This window comes from Adiantum capillus-veneris, chromosome 17, assembly GCF_014529385.1.
Source record: "Adiantum capillus-veneris isolate H3 chromosome 17, ASM1452938v2, whole genome shotgun sequence".
NCBI classification, from domain to species: Eukaryota; Viridiplantae; Streptophyta; class Polypodiopsida; order Polypodiales; family Pteridaceae; genus Adiantum; species Adiantum capillus-veneris.
The window spans coordinates 146,915,235-146,929,438 of NC_140947.1; the positions used below are offsets into that span (position 1 = coordinate 146,915,235).

The 14,204-nt window shown below is 40.7% G+C and overlaps 1 protein-coding gene across 1 annotated transcript; it reads right to left on the bottom strand.

Moving 5' to 3' along the window:
* Positions 1-513: 513 nt before the first annotated feature.
* On the bottom strand, positions 514-9,562 carry LOC147438284 (uncharacterized). Its single transcript, XM_086486729.1, has 12 exons — positions 9,482-9,562; positions 9,297-9,407; positions 8,868-8,908; positions 8,347-8,751; positions 7,813-8,249; positions 7,384-7,682; positions 7,102-7,321; positions 6,135-6,758; positions 5,980-6,065; positions 5,560-5,793; positions 1,792-1,852; positions 514-626 (listed from the first exon to the last, which is right to left on the bottom strand). Exons 1-12 carry the CDS (start codon positions 9,560-9,562, stop codon positions 514-516), a joined length of 2,712 nt encoding a protein of 903 aa, XP_086342855.1.
* Positions 9,563-14,204: the final 4,642 nt, after the last annotated feature.

Here is a 14,204-nt window from a genome sequence, read left to right on the forward strand (position 1 = left end):
AAACTTTTTTCCAAAAACTCGGTAAACCTACATATGAGAAAGTTTCAATGTAAATAGACTAAATTTGAATTTTTTTATGGTAAGTTTTGTATATATCTAAATTTGTAGGTGGGATTATACTAAACCTAGGTTTCTTTTTAGCATTGAAATTAGTTTGTAGCGTGCGGACACTCTCACAAGACCCCAGCTGCTTATCAGAGTCAAGACTCATCATGCGCCACTAATTCATTAACAATGCTGAAAAAAACCCCCACTAATTCACTAACAATGCTAAAAAAAACCAAGAATTTTAGTCTTATAGAGCCTATTACAGAGGCTGCGATGGTACATCTACATCTCTCTCTCTCTCTCTCTCTCTCTCTCTCTCTCTCTCTCTCTCTCTCTCTCTCTCTCTCACACACACACACACACACACACACACACACAACATCCAAAATTCAACATAGCTACTGTGAGATTTTATAATTAAAAAAAATTGGTGTCTTAAAGGCAATCCCTAGCTACATGTGATGCCTACGAAGAGGCATTTACCATCATATTGATGACTGTGGCAAGCCGAACAACCCAGTAGCAAGAAGGAGCAACAAGCTGACACCCGTGCAGTTCATGCAAAGGCTTGCGAAAACCTACAAATAGAGAAATTTCATGTAAAAACCTTTAAAATACCTCTAAAAGAACACGGTTAACAAAGAAGGTGAACAAAGGTGTGCTCACCACGCAAAGCAAATGTCTATGCAAATTGTGTATATTGTTGCGATCCCCAACAATACCATGATGCGAGTTGTCCCTACTCATCTTTTGCCAAGAACCGTTGGTTGTCGTCGAACTCAACTCGTTGGTTGTCATCGCTTATGGGAGCAAGCTCTTGGTTGGATCTCTCTCTCTCTCTCTCTCTCTCTCTCTCTCTCTCTCAGAAACACAAGCAATCGAGCTCTCTCACTAGAAATTCCATTTTCAAAACCTTATCCAATTCCTTTGTGAGTGTTCCGAAAGGAGATTTTGAAAAGATGAGCTAATTTTTAGCATGTTAACACTATTCCTCAAAATGTAGGCGGTGTTTTTCCTTTTCCTCTTGTTCTCAAGCAACATTTTGAATTTCAAAGAGGCACAATTGCAAGGTGACACACTTTTCCCAACATTAGCTCTCACCCTCTCTTTTTCTATGACTACTCCCACTGCCCAGTCTCTCTCTCTCTCTCTCTCTCTCTCTCTCTCTCTCGCGCGCGCACGCAGCAATGCTAAAAAACAAATCTCTTCCAAAAACTCGGTAAACCTTCATATGAGAAATTTTCAAGGTAAATTGACTATACTAAACCTAGGTTTTTCTTGAGCATTGATATTAGTTTGTAGCGCACGACCAACTTTTTGGGTTTTAAAAAAACTACTACTCTTTTCTTTTTTTTTTTCAAAACTCACAACAGTGAGTAAACTATATTGACAAGTACAAAAAATTACATATTCTTGCCATACTCAAATCGAGCCATGGCAACTCTTAGAGGTCATTGATACATCGGCTAAGAGGAGACCCACCTACGAACAACACAAGGTCCTTATTTGTGAGAGTCAGTTAAAGCAATGTCAATTAACCTATTCCATTCATCAGAGCTCTCACATTTTTCGAAGGCCAGGATCACACCCCCCCCCCCCCTTTTTCTCTTGTATTATCTTTGTGAACTTGGCTGTTTCTATGGTTCTATCAAATAAACAACCATTTTTAGCCTTTCAGACCTGTTTGAGGTAGTAGAATCTAACAATTTGTGTTGCAATAAGCAGCTTATGTCTTTTAAGAACCTTCCCTCCTAAGACGAAATCGTCCTTGTAGAAGCCTATCTTCCATGTCCTTTGTACCCATCTGCATATTAAAAAAAAAAAAAGAGAAATAGTTTGTCAATAGATAAACCCACTTTGGAAGAAAAAATCCAGAAAGGAGAAGTTACCTTAGACTTAGACTTTGAAGTTTGAACGTTGTGATTTGATAATATTTGAAATGATTAAACAATTTTGGTAGCATACAGCCAACTTGCATTGTTGAAAACAACAAAATATCAAAATCCTACTTTACTTTGGTCGAGTCTAGAAATAGGATATAGCATTGAAGACATTTTGGGGAGTTCGATGGAGACTTATTCTTTAGCTCTCCCCCTCATGGCATCTCGATGTGCCTTTGGTGGAGGTAAAGTGCCTATTACAGAGGTTGCGATGATTACAGATGCTTAGGCTTGTACCTACTAGAACTACATCGGCACAGGGATAATCTAATGAGAAGACAAAGAGCACTACAGCCTCAGAGGCAGATCACAGATTTCTTTGGATTGAGAGAAGCAGGAGTGGAAGGAGAAGCAAGAGGCCAGCAGCCAGCACAAAGGAGTACCCACATTCATACCAAAGGCACCCTCATTGACAGGGCGATTGAGCTTAGGAAATTGAGACGACCACGATCGAGATGCAGAAGCACATTTCACCGGAGGAGACTACAACAAAGGATTAGAAGCATTCTCGCCAGACACCCAGAATGCTCCTAAGAAGTTTATTTAATACTTTGTATTTAGTTTTTCACATTTATTTTCACACTTTCACACTTAGTACTTTGGTACTAAGGTACCCAGACATTGTAACAGATTCACCACTTTTGTATCAGTTTGGTCTCATAGGTCATTCTGGCCTTTTGAAGACGTTAATATAACATTTCATTTCATTTCTCTCTCTCTCTCTCTCTCTCTCTCTCTCTCTCTCTCTCTCTCTCTCTCTCTCTCTCTCTCTCTCTCTCACACACACACACACACACACACACACACACACACACATGGACGTCTACAGAGAGGCATTTTGCATCTCTCTCTCTCTCTCTCTCTCTCTCTCTCTCTCTCTCTCTCTCTCTCTCTCTCTCTCACACACACACACACACACACACAACGTCCAAAAGTCAACACGGCTACTGTGAGATTTTATAATTAAAAAAAATTGGTGCCTAAAAGGCTTGGAGAGGTCACACACGAAGGGTCAGTTTCGCCTTCAAAAATTTAAGCTCTATTATACTTAGTATAGATTTTTTTTTTGAGGCATGAGAGAGTAATAAGTCTTTGACTTTAGATTTACGGGACTAAGAAGACTTTTCATTTTTTACCATCTTAGTATTTACCCTTCACTTTTGCATTTTAAATTAAAGGAAGGTTGTTTCAGGTGACGGTGGGAGGGTCTTTCCTTCCTTGAAAATTTTAAGCTGTATAGATAGATATAGATTATAAAAACTAGTAAAACGGCGTCGCCTTCGGCGGCGGCATAGCCTCTATTACCCTCAAGCTCTTTGCTCTTGGAAAATCTCATAAAAACAGATGAACATTTACTCTCTCTCTCTCTCTCTCTCTCTCTCTCTCTCTCTCTCTCTCTCGCGCGCAGTCATCAGGGCTATAGGGCACTCTTTCATCAGTCCTCCTTCAAATTTAAAATGCAGAGGTAAATCCCAAAATTTGTAGGTGGGATTACACTAAACCTTGGTGTTTTTCAGCATTTTCCTTTGTCTACATATTGGGTGGATTCTCTCTCTCTCTCTCTCTCTCTCTCTCTCTCTCTCTCTCTCTCTCTCTCTCTCTCTCTCTCTCTTTGTTGTCCATGTACTGGGCTCTCTCTCTTTCTCTAGCTAGAGAGAGAGAGAGACAGAGCGAGGAAAGGAGCGAGCTCTCTCTCTCCTTCGCGCTCTCTCTCTCTCTCCTTTCTCTCTCTCTCTCCTTCGCTCTCTCTCTCTCTCCTTGAGACAGAGCGAGAGCTCTCTCTCTCCTTTGCTCTCTCTCTCTCTCCTTTCTCTCTCTCTTTGCTCTCTCTCTCTCTCTCTCACCTTTCCTCACTCTCTCTCTCTCTCTCTAGCTAGAGAAAGAGAGAGAGCCCAGTACATGGACAACAAAGAGAGAGAGAGAGAGAGAGAGAGCGGTATTGTATGTGTTTGAAATTTATAAGATGGACAACATTTGAATCTTTGTAAAAGTCATCACAACATATTTTCAAACTAACTTTGCACCAACATATATAGAGTAAGTGATATTTCCCATGCCAAAAAATATAACATCCGTAGAGACTTAAGATTTATACGCTCAAAAGCGTAGCCTACGACATGCCCTGCTGCGGTATCGAACCACCCATGGCCCACGATGTAAAACACATCTACCAATCATTGGAGGAAGAGATCCTAACACAAAAACACGTAGGTACCAAGCACTGAGACTAAGATTTTGAGCAAACATAGCATTAATTGGACGGGTTCTTCCTAACTCTGCAATGGTGACACATGTTCTGAATAGCAACTTGAATGTACCCACCATCAAGAATTATGGGTAATATTGTGATCTATAGCCAACTTGAATGTAGCACAGCAAGCTTGGATCATATGAAGCATGATATATACCCACCATCAAGAATTATGGGTAATATTGTGATCTATAGCCAAACAAAAAGCTATTAATATAGATAGATATTTTGATACACAAAAGCTATTACTTTACTATATCAACATCAACATTGTTACCTTGCTACATCCAAGTCCTCTAGTAGATGAATCACCTCCATGGCTGTGATTGGACCCCTCCATAATGGTGGATCTAATACATAATCGTTGACTGTGAGATTTAAATTCTTTAAAGTATTGAAATGTCACAAACACACATATATAATATTTTACCTCGAACGTGTCGAGGTCGTCTCCCTAGTGTATAAGCCACAGAGGCATTACGATCCATCTTCATTCATACATATACATATACATAAAGGATTAGAAATTCATCAAAAAGCACATGAATCATAAATCTCTCATCACTAATAAATCTTAGTCAATTGTTTCAACGAATACACCATGTTTCATAAGAAGATATACTAAGCTTATAAATGACACAAAGAAATAGTTGCGAGAGTCACCGTGCTTTTTTATTGGATAAAACATATCCAACTACGTTAAACCCCATGGCAAGGGGGTGGCAGGGGGCAGGTCAATTGCAACACCTCTTTGTAGACAATATTAGAAGTGTATGTTCTTTGATCTCCATGTCTACTAACGCTTGTTAAGTGGCCATCACCAACCACAACCTTGATGGCAGAAGAGGATCTCACGCGAGACATTGCCACATACAGTTGACCATGGGTGAAAACAATTGTTGGGAGATACAATCCAAGAACTCCCAATGTTTGGCCTTGTGCCTTGTTGATTGTCATCCCAAAAGCACAACGTAGGGGAAAGTGGCGACGTCTCAAATCAAAAGGGAGACCTTCTCTAGATCGCATGAGAAAATCAATCCTTGGAATGAACACTGCATTTCTTGCATGTGACCCTGTAATGATTTCTGCTTCAATCACTTTGCTGTGGAATTCTTACAAATCAAGTGTGTCCCATTACAAAGACCACTTCTTGGATCCAAATTGCGAAGCAACATAACTGGAGCATTCTGTTTCAATTGTAAAACATGCGGTGGAAATCTCCCCCAAGATCTAAACTATTTACAAACTCACTTGTGAATAAAATGCTATCACAATTTGATTCACACACTAAGTCTGCACTGACATATTCCTTATAAGTACCAGAAATTGCTGCAAGCCCAAATTGTTTATAGCATCCACCTCCTTGTTCCGTGGAGCCAAAATTGCTCTATCCTTGAAAAGGGTTGCATGGAAATTCTGTGTTTCAAGGTCTCTATATATGCAAGCAACCAATGCTTGCAAATTATTTTGTGGTAGCATCATGCAGGCCGGCAAAGCCACATTATCAAGTATGCCCCCATCACAAACATGGCCATTACCAATATCAAGCGTCCACTGCACAAACTCTCTTTCAATAACATTACTAAAACAATTGACCACTCGCATATTCTGTGTTAGATGCATGATTTCTGTATGTTTCCAAATGTATGAGTGGCACAAAGATGCATTGACAATGTCTTCTCTTCCCCCTTTACGCACAACAGGTAATATCTATCTGAAATCACCACCAAGGAGGAGAACCTTTCCACCAAACAACATGTCATTTTTCATGACATCTCTTAGTGTCTTATAAAGAGCCTCAAAAGCGTGTCTATGAGCCATGGGGGCTTCATCCCATATGATCAATGAACTCATTTGCAACAGCTCAGCAAGCTAGCTGTTTACTTTAATGTTACATGTGGACTCAGAAGTTATATCAATAGGGATCTTGAATTTAGAGTGTGCAGTCCTTCCATTGTCGAGAAGTTGTGCTGCAATCCCGGACGATGCACATGCCAAATCAACTTTGGACTCTCCATGTATCCGAGAGAGCAATGCATTGTAGAGATAAGTCTTTCCCGTTCCACCTAGCCCATCCAAGAAAAAAATAGTCCCTCTGCTCATGCCAGTTGCTTGTAAAACCCGATTGTAAGCTTCCCTTTGCCCAACATTGAAAGATGATTCCATTCGAGCAGACAATACTCTTTGTTCCTCTCTGTTATACATGAACTCTTCAGCAAGCACTCCATGCTCACTCATAGTTTGCAGTGTGTGATCCACCTGGGGCATTCCAGAATAATCCGAGAGCCTCTTTCCATAGTGTTGAAGCATTGTCTCTAAGTTTGATAAAGCTTGGTTTTGAGCCATGTATTCACAGATATTCGCATCATTTGTGCGAACCCTCATATGATATACATGGTCCTCAGAAAGCTCCTTACAGAAGCGATTCCACAATGCACCAGGATGTATTGGATCACAAAAAACCAAAATGACTACAAACAGTAGGCGCAATTGTTGCCCTGTTTGTTGAAAAGAAGCTTCTTCCAAACAAAGAAACCATTCATCATCAACTTTCAGTAATCCTCATGCATTACATGTTTCTTTAAATGTGTCATATACTTGTCCATTGAAGGTTCTAATATCCTCAAAAGACTTACATCCTTTGCACATGTTGAGTAACATACGCAAATAGTGCAAATCTCCAGCATTGGGAACAATGTGGTACATTCTTCCAATCATGTCACCAATCTGTCTTTGAGTCCATTTTCTACTTGATGGATTCCAAACCCACTTTGTTGGGAAGTCTATGTACAACAAATCGTTGGCCTCTGGATATTGTTGATTTGCAACAAACCACTCAGTGAGCGTTGTCTTTTTGCTGACCTCTCCCTCCACCACACTCCGTACAGTCGCTCTGTTCGTTGAAGATGACTTGATTTTGATGAGGCAAGTGAACTTGGAGCCGTTGTATGTCAGGTTTCTCTTGATGCATATGAAACCCAAGTATACGCCAGATAGCCTCAGATGCTGATACATATCGAGCATTAAGATAGTTTGTAACTTCATTTAGAAGCCCTTCACTATCTTGTAGAACAACAATGGCCTGTCATGTCCCTTATACACATACTTGTAGAGATATTTCACAGCGGATATAGTGGAGCAAACCTCCACATTGATATGTGCATTGTACCTTATTGACAAAAATGCATTGTATGGAACAATCCATTTATTACTCATTTGCACTTTATTACGAATAGTGTAATTTCCATCATCCCTCCTCATGTACGTTGGGTATCCATCCCTAGCCACAGTAGTCGACGCACTGAAGCTTCGAGGATATTTAAACTTGCACTTTCCATCTTTCATACATGGAGCATTCTTAATCAAGTTTCCACACGGGCCATGCACATTACACCGACTGATAACATCATACAACTGTGGAAATATTACTTTATCAGGAAGCTCTACACACACAATCTTATCATCATGCAATGTCTATGTTGGCTTATGCTCATGCAAGTATCAATAGAATGTGAGCATGAGGAAGGCCTCTCTTTTGGAACTCAATCACAGAAATGTGTCCAATGACCTTACCAAAAATAGCTCTCTTAATCAGCAAGCCCATCAAATCCTTGAACTTATGGTAGAAAACATGGGCAGTAAGATCAGGACGATCATTGGATGTCTGTCCAGGCAGTAATGCATCCTGTATCTCCTTCCATCCAGGATTGCATGTGAATGTAATGAAGATATCAGGTTTTTCTCTCTTCCGTACAATTGCCATGGAATTCTGATACAGTTGGTGCATATAGCGAGGGCCACCAACATACGAAGAAGGCAATACAACCCTTCTTCCAACATTGGCACCCAATAATAGTTCTCTATCATCCCTTGCTCCATCTCTTGCTCCAACCATATCTGTCAAGCCTTGATTCACCTCATTGCGAAGTTCACTTTGATGATTACGAACCCACAAAAGCCTCAACTCCTCCATACAACTATATGCATCAACAATATATTGTTGCAGTAGCCTACCACCAGTAAAAGACATTGTGTTGTGTCATCTCTAATTTTCAATCTATACTTGTAGAAATCCATCGTAGAAATATACTTTGTAGTTCCATTTACTCACTCTCTGTTACTTCCGCTATGTTCACTTGGGGTATGTAAGGATTCCAACCTTCTTCACCATTTGGAAATAGCAACACATATAATAGAGGCATGTAAGACCTATGGCAATTTGAAATTCTTTTTAGACCACCACCCAAAAGATTCAACACAATATCACAATGGCCAATGTTGCTCTCTTCACCCTGACCAGGCATGATTGCAGCAACTTCCACACTTGTTGGAGCAACATATTGCCAGCCATTTGTACGCTTCTCAGTAATGACCATCCTAATCTCCGGAATATTGGAAGTTTGGACCATTGTAGCAAACCCCCTAAAAGCTTGAACATACGGATTTGCTCGATGCATCATCGATTGCAGGCTTTCCAAAACATCTGGTTTGAGTTTTGAAACATGACTCATCCTGTTTTGCAACTCATTCTCAGTGTCAAAAAAATACAACTGAGCAAAGCGAGGGATTTGACATGATCGCTCTTCTGGCATCAATGGACAAATGTTATGATAAATAGATCAATGCACCTTGAAGGTATAGATTCCTTTTCTTTGGCAGAGAGATTCATCTATATGAGCTCCCAAAGAAGCAAATGCCAACACACTATTGTATGCTCTGATATGTTTCAAGAATTTTCTACTTCTAGTATTGCCCCCGTGCATCAATTCCCTTAATTCTAAAGGAGGTTCACTTAATGGCGGCAAAGAAACATTTCCTAAGTTGCAACAACTCTTCCCCAAAAATGTGTGAATGGTCTTTGCTTCTGTTTTCCAAGCTAAAGCACCACAAAAGGAACATGCAAAATCCAAGTTGCCTATGTTGTGAAGAATACACTTTTCATGAGAAAGAGACAACATAGAGATATGCATCAAGGAAGTGGTCTCAGAATATAAGTAGGTGATAGATAGACAAAGTGTCTCAACTTTGGAGTAATCTCTCTCTCTGGAGACAATTACAGGCTCCTCAAGAACATCTCCATTATTGGCTTCCAAATTGTCTTCCACTTCAATCCTTATATAACTTTGCAAGAGAATTGACTCGTTATCTACATCCATCGCAATCCTTCCCTGAGGAAATTCATTGCATCGATTTACGTTTATCAAATGGTGGCAATCTTCCAAGCAAGGCACATCAATCTCACCCAGAGAACGTCAAACTCTATCTTGCGTTGTTGCACGTCGCGTAGCTCGAGAGGCTGGACATATCCTACTACGTCTTGCATGTCCAGGAGACAACACCTTTGGACCAGTAGCCATCTGTCCAAAAAAAAACTCTTATAAGTACTCACAGATATATACAGGTTAGTATCTAGAGAATTAAGAAGAGAGTATGGAAAAGAAAGGATTTCCCAACTATGTCTATCTTTCTTTGAAGGAGTCAGTGAGAGGAGGCTTGCCAACCCACATGGTAAATGTCTATATACTTCTATATATGTCTCTCTATATCTCATCTAACTACTACTAAGGATATAATTGGGGGAGAGAGTCCATCCGATTAGCCCATTGACGATTGTCGGTTAAGGCCTGGATTTCAGCCAACAAATTTCCATTGCGGTTGTAACGCGCCAGTCTGCACGTCAACCAGAATCTCGCAGTCGATGCAGATGTGCCAAGTTAACCCATTATTGGTCGACCCATTATTGGCCATTTTGGCAACCCACATCAAGACGGATTCAAAGGTGCATCCAAATCAACCCCGAGGTGCTTCATTATGAAGAGTTACCATGGTGACAGGTTAAGGCCTGAGTTTCAGTCGGCAATTTTCCATTGCGGTTACAACGCGCCAGTCTGCACATCAGTCGAATTCTCGCAGTCGATGCAGATGTGCCAAGTTAACCCATTATTGGTCAACCCATTATTGGCCATTGGCAACCCACATCAAGTGTAAGGTCTCTACTTTCAAATTTCACACAAGTTCTATTACGCAGTTGAAATTTTTTTAACCATCACTCATTATTTAAGATATTCAAGTTCAAATTATGAATCGTAGGTTGAGAAAACCTAGAATTTAAAATTTACGCTACAAAATTCTGACATGTTTAGCTATATGAATCACTAATTAACTTATTGTAAGACTTAGTTACTGATTGTAGAATTTTCTTTTACTACTGTAAAGTTAATATAAGACAGTAAAGTTTAACTTAAAAATGTAAAGTAAATTATCATTAAAGAAATAAATAAAGAAATAATTATAAAGACAAAAGAATACACAAGGATGACAAATGAAGGCACATGGACTCACATAGGAGGGGACAAAGTGGGACACACTGTCACATGAAAAGGAGAGGCTAGTCTTGACTAATCTTAATGAGGGGAGGGTTGTGTGGCCTTATCTTTTGATGATAATGACAAAGTGGTCAAGCTAATGGATACCACAAGGGTACCAAAAACGTGGGTATGATTTTTGGAAAAAAAAAATTGGAAAAAAAAAATTGGACGTTTTCCTTTCTGGTATAAATAGAGCATCCATGCTCACACTTTAGACATAGAGATTGCCTCTATAGCGCTCACAAAGTGCTGCCACTTCTCTTCGAGAGAAGGCGTCCACAAACCACTAAGAGAGCAAAAACTCTAGTGGACTAATAAGGTGTGTATTAATTAAGCATTCAATTAACTTAAGGAATGATGTATGTGTGCTATCTCCTACTCTAATCTCTCTAATAGATTAGTAAGATTCAATTAGCTATGTGTGTGTGTGTGCTATCTCTTACTCTAATCTCTCTAATAGATTAGTAAGATTCAATTAGTTTTAAGAAGGATATGTGTGTATGTGTGCTATCTCTTACTTTAATCTCTCTAATAGATTAGTAAGATTCAATTAGCTTTAAGAAGGATATGTGTGTGTGTGTGTGTGTGTGCGCGCGCGCTATCTTTTACTCTAATCGTCCAATGGATTAGTAAGATTCAATTAACTTTAGAAAAGATGTGTGTGTATCTTTTCTCTTACTCTACTCTCTCTAAGTATACCTACTCTCTCTAGTTAGTACATCTTCACTATTAACTTATGCATAGTTAATTGCAAGATAATACATAAGAGAACTCATCACATTATTATTATGCATGATGAAATTCTCATTCACCAATGTTATTGTCAATTAGGTTAAATAGAATTTTGAATAATACTAAAAATTGATTTAGTTGAAGTATAGAAATTGAAGTTAGAATTGGATTAGAAATGTCATAAAACCAATGCATTCCTAAACTCACTCGTAGTTTACACACTTAATTTTTGATTAATTAAGATTAACAAATATTTGATGTATAAAAATTAGATATAGAACAACAACACTAAGTGTAAATCCGAGTTGGCTAGGGTTCAAATTACATACTCTCTTTGGAAACAAGGAGATTACTAGGGAAATTGACCAATTTAAAGTCCTAAGTGTATAATATAAGTGTAGTACAAAAAAATATCTCCAAAGCGTGCTCGAACCCAAGGCGCTAATGATCATGAAGGTAGTACAAGTAACGGTGGAACTCCTGCGGAACATGTTATGTCTCCACCAATCAGATCAATCAGAGCTATGGTACATGTTAGTATTGCAGTTTCAAGTTATACATCATGGCATATGCGAGACCATAGAAATATATTATTTACCTTATGAAAAGAAACCACGGACCGAAACCACGGGGCTTAACCCCAAGAAACTCGGCATATGTTTGACAAGTAGGAAAGATTGTCTGCTTAAACTGGTTGCTATAGGAAAGAATGTTTGTCCAAAACCTTTGGTATGGTTTCTCTCAAGTATCTCTACTTATTAGCGATGGCATTATGTGGCAATTTCTGAGGCGTGAGATGACGCCCAGGATGGCACCGCTGATGCTGTGGTGGGAGTACACCCAGATTAGCCCAGCTGGATACTGCAGTTTTGTTTTGCTGTGGCGTGAGGATGATGCCCATATTGGCAACGTTGTTGCTGTGGCGGAAGTACGTCTAGATTAGCACAATGAGTATTTGTCGAGCGGTATGGGACGCTCATGAGGACAAGGGTTTTTATAAATAATGTATATACCGATCAGACATAATAGCGCCAGTAGAGATTCTTGAGTGAACCTAATCCAAGGGTTATTGGTTTAAAATTGAACGACTTCTTGTTTGACTATTGGTTGTAATACTGTTTGAAGGGTTGTTTTAACGAACCAGTATCATAAATAAAGTAAAGGAACATGTATGTTTAAACAGTGTGGTAGTAATTAGATAACAAAAGAAGGGTGAGTGTGGTGTGGAAAGTGGGAGAATGATACCCCGATGGTATCATTCTATGGACGGGTGGACCCGGTGAGTCGGGTAACTTTTCAACGCTAGAAATTATTTTTTTTAAGTCATAAATCTTGAAAGAGACAAACCTTGGCGGCTGTGCTTCTGAAACATGGGGAAAAAAGTGCACAGGTTGGTCACTCTAAGATTTATACTTTTAGGTATAATTGATTATAGATAGTTTTTAGATACGGTTATGGTGGTCACGCTCCGCCATAGCGAGATAGGACCAATCCTTCACTAACGGTTCATGCCCGTGGCTACGTAGTAGCTAAGGCAATGTCCGTTAGTTTTTCTTTTTCAGGATTGGAGACCTATCAAAGGTACTCTGCTCCTCTTAAAAAGGGGCAGGGACCTCACATCATGACGGATTCAAAGGTGCATCCAAATCAGCCCCGAGGTGCTTCATTATGAAGAGTTACCATGGTGACAAGTCCCCATTTGAGTTGGTAGAGTTGCATTGAGGCTTGAATTGTTGTGTACATTCCGTTTACGTAATCAAAAGCAAATACCACATTGGCAATGGTGTGCATGTGATTGCATTGGGAGAGACACTCTCGCTTTGCATCTGCCAAAAATAGACCAGAGCTTCTTGACCCTACCCAAATTGGGCATATCTAGCAATCAATGCATTCAAAGAGACGGCCTCCTATATAGGAAGCTCTCTCCCACTTTATGTGCTTTATGAAGTGCTTCACATTTGTCATACCTAGAAAGAAGTCAGACATTGCACACACCTAGAATACTTTGTGTGTGTGTGTGTGTGTGTGTGTGTGTGTGTGTGTGTGTGTGTGTGAGAGAGAGAGAGAGAGAGAGAGAGAGAGAGAGAGATTCACTGCACACACCTAGAATACTTTGTTTGTGTGTGTGTGTGTGTGTGTGTGTGTGTGTGTGTGTGTGTGTGTGTGTGTGTGAGAGAGAGAGAGAGAGAGAGATTCACTGCAACATAACTTGAAAGAGATAGAGAGAGAGAGAGAGGGCGAGGAGGGGCGGGGAATGGGAGGTGTGACTCAAAAGACACAGTGGCAACAAAAATACTACAATCATGGAGATCCTCTAAGAATGTAGCAATCAATGCATTCAAAGAGACGGCATCCTATATAGGAAGCTCTCTCCCACTTTTTGTGCTTTATGAAGTGCTTCACATTTGTCATACCTAGAAACAAGTCAAACATTGCACACACCTAGAATACTTTGTGTGTGTGTATGTGTGTATGTGAGTGTGTGTGTGTGCGTGTGCGTGTGCGTGTGTGTGTGTGAGAGAGAGAGAGAGAGAGAGAGATAGAGAGAGAGAGAGAGAGAGAGAGAAAGAGAGGGAGAGAGAGAGAGAGTCACTGCAACATAACTTGAGAGAGAGAAATAGAGAGAGAGAGAGAGAGAGAGAGAGAAGGGGGGGGGGGGGGGGGGGGGGGGGGGGGGGGGGGGGGGGGGGGGGGGGGGGGGGGGGGGGGGGGGGGGGGGGGGGGGGGGGGGGGGGGGGGGGGGGGGGGGGGGGGGGGGGGGGGGGGGGGGGGGGGAGGGGGGGGGGGGGGGGGGGGGGGGGGGGGGGAGGGGGGGGGGGGGGGGGGGGGGGGGGGGGGGGGGAGGGGAGGGGGGGGGGGGGGGGG

What these genes read in the sequence shown, in the direction of transcription:
- LOC147438284 (XM_086486729.1), bottom strand. Translation starts at nt 9,562, where the DNA reads ATGCAAGACGTAGTAGGATATGTCCAGCCTCTCGAGCTACGCGACGTG. An exon ending in AAGGAATCTATACCTTCAAG is followed by an intron (nt 8,752 to 8,867) that starts GTGCATTGATCT and finishes GTTGCAAAACAG; the next exon opens with GATGAGTCATGTTTCAAAAC. An exon ending in TGGGCTTGCAGCAATTTCTG is followed by an intron (nt 1,853 to 5,559) that starts GTACTTATAAGG and finishes TTTAATATGCAG; the next exon opens with ATGGGTACAAAGGACATGGA.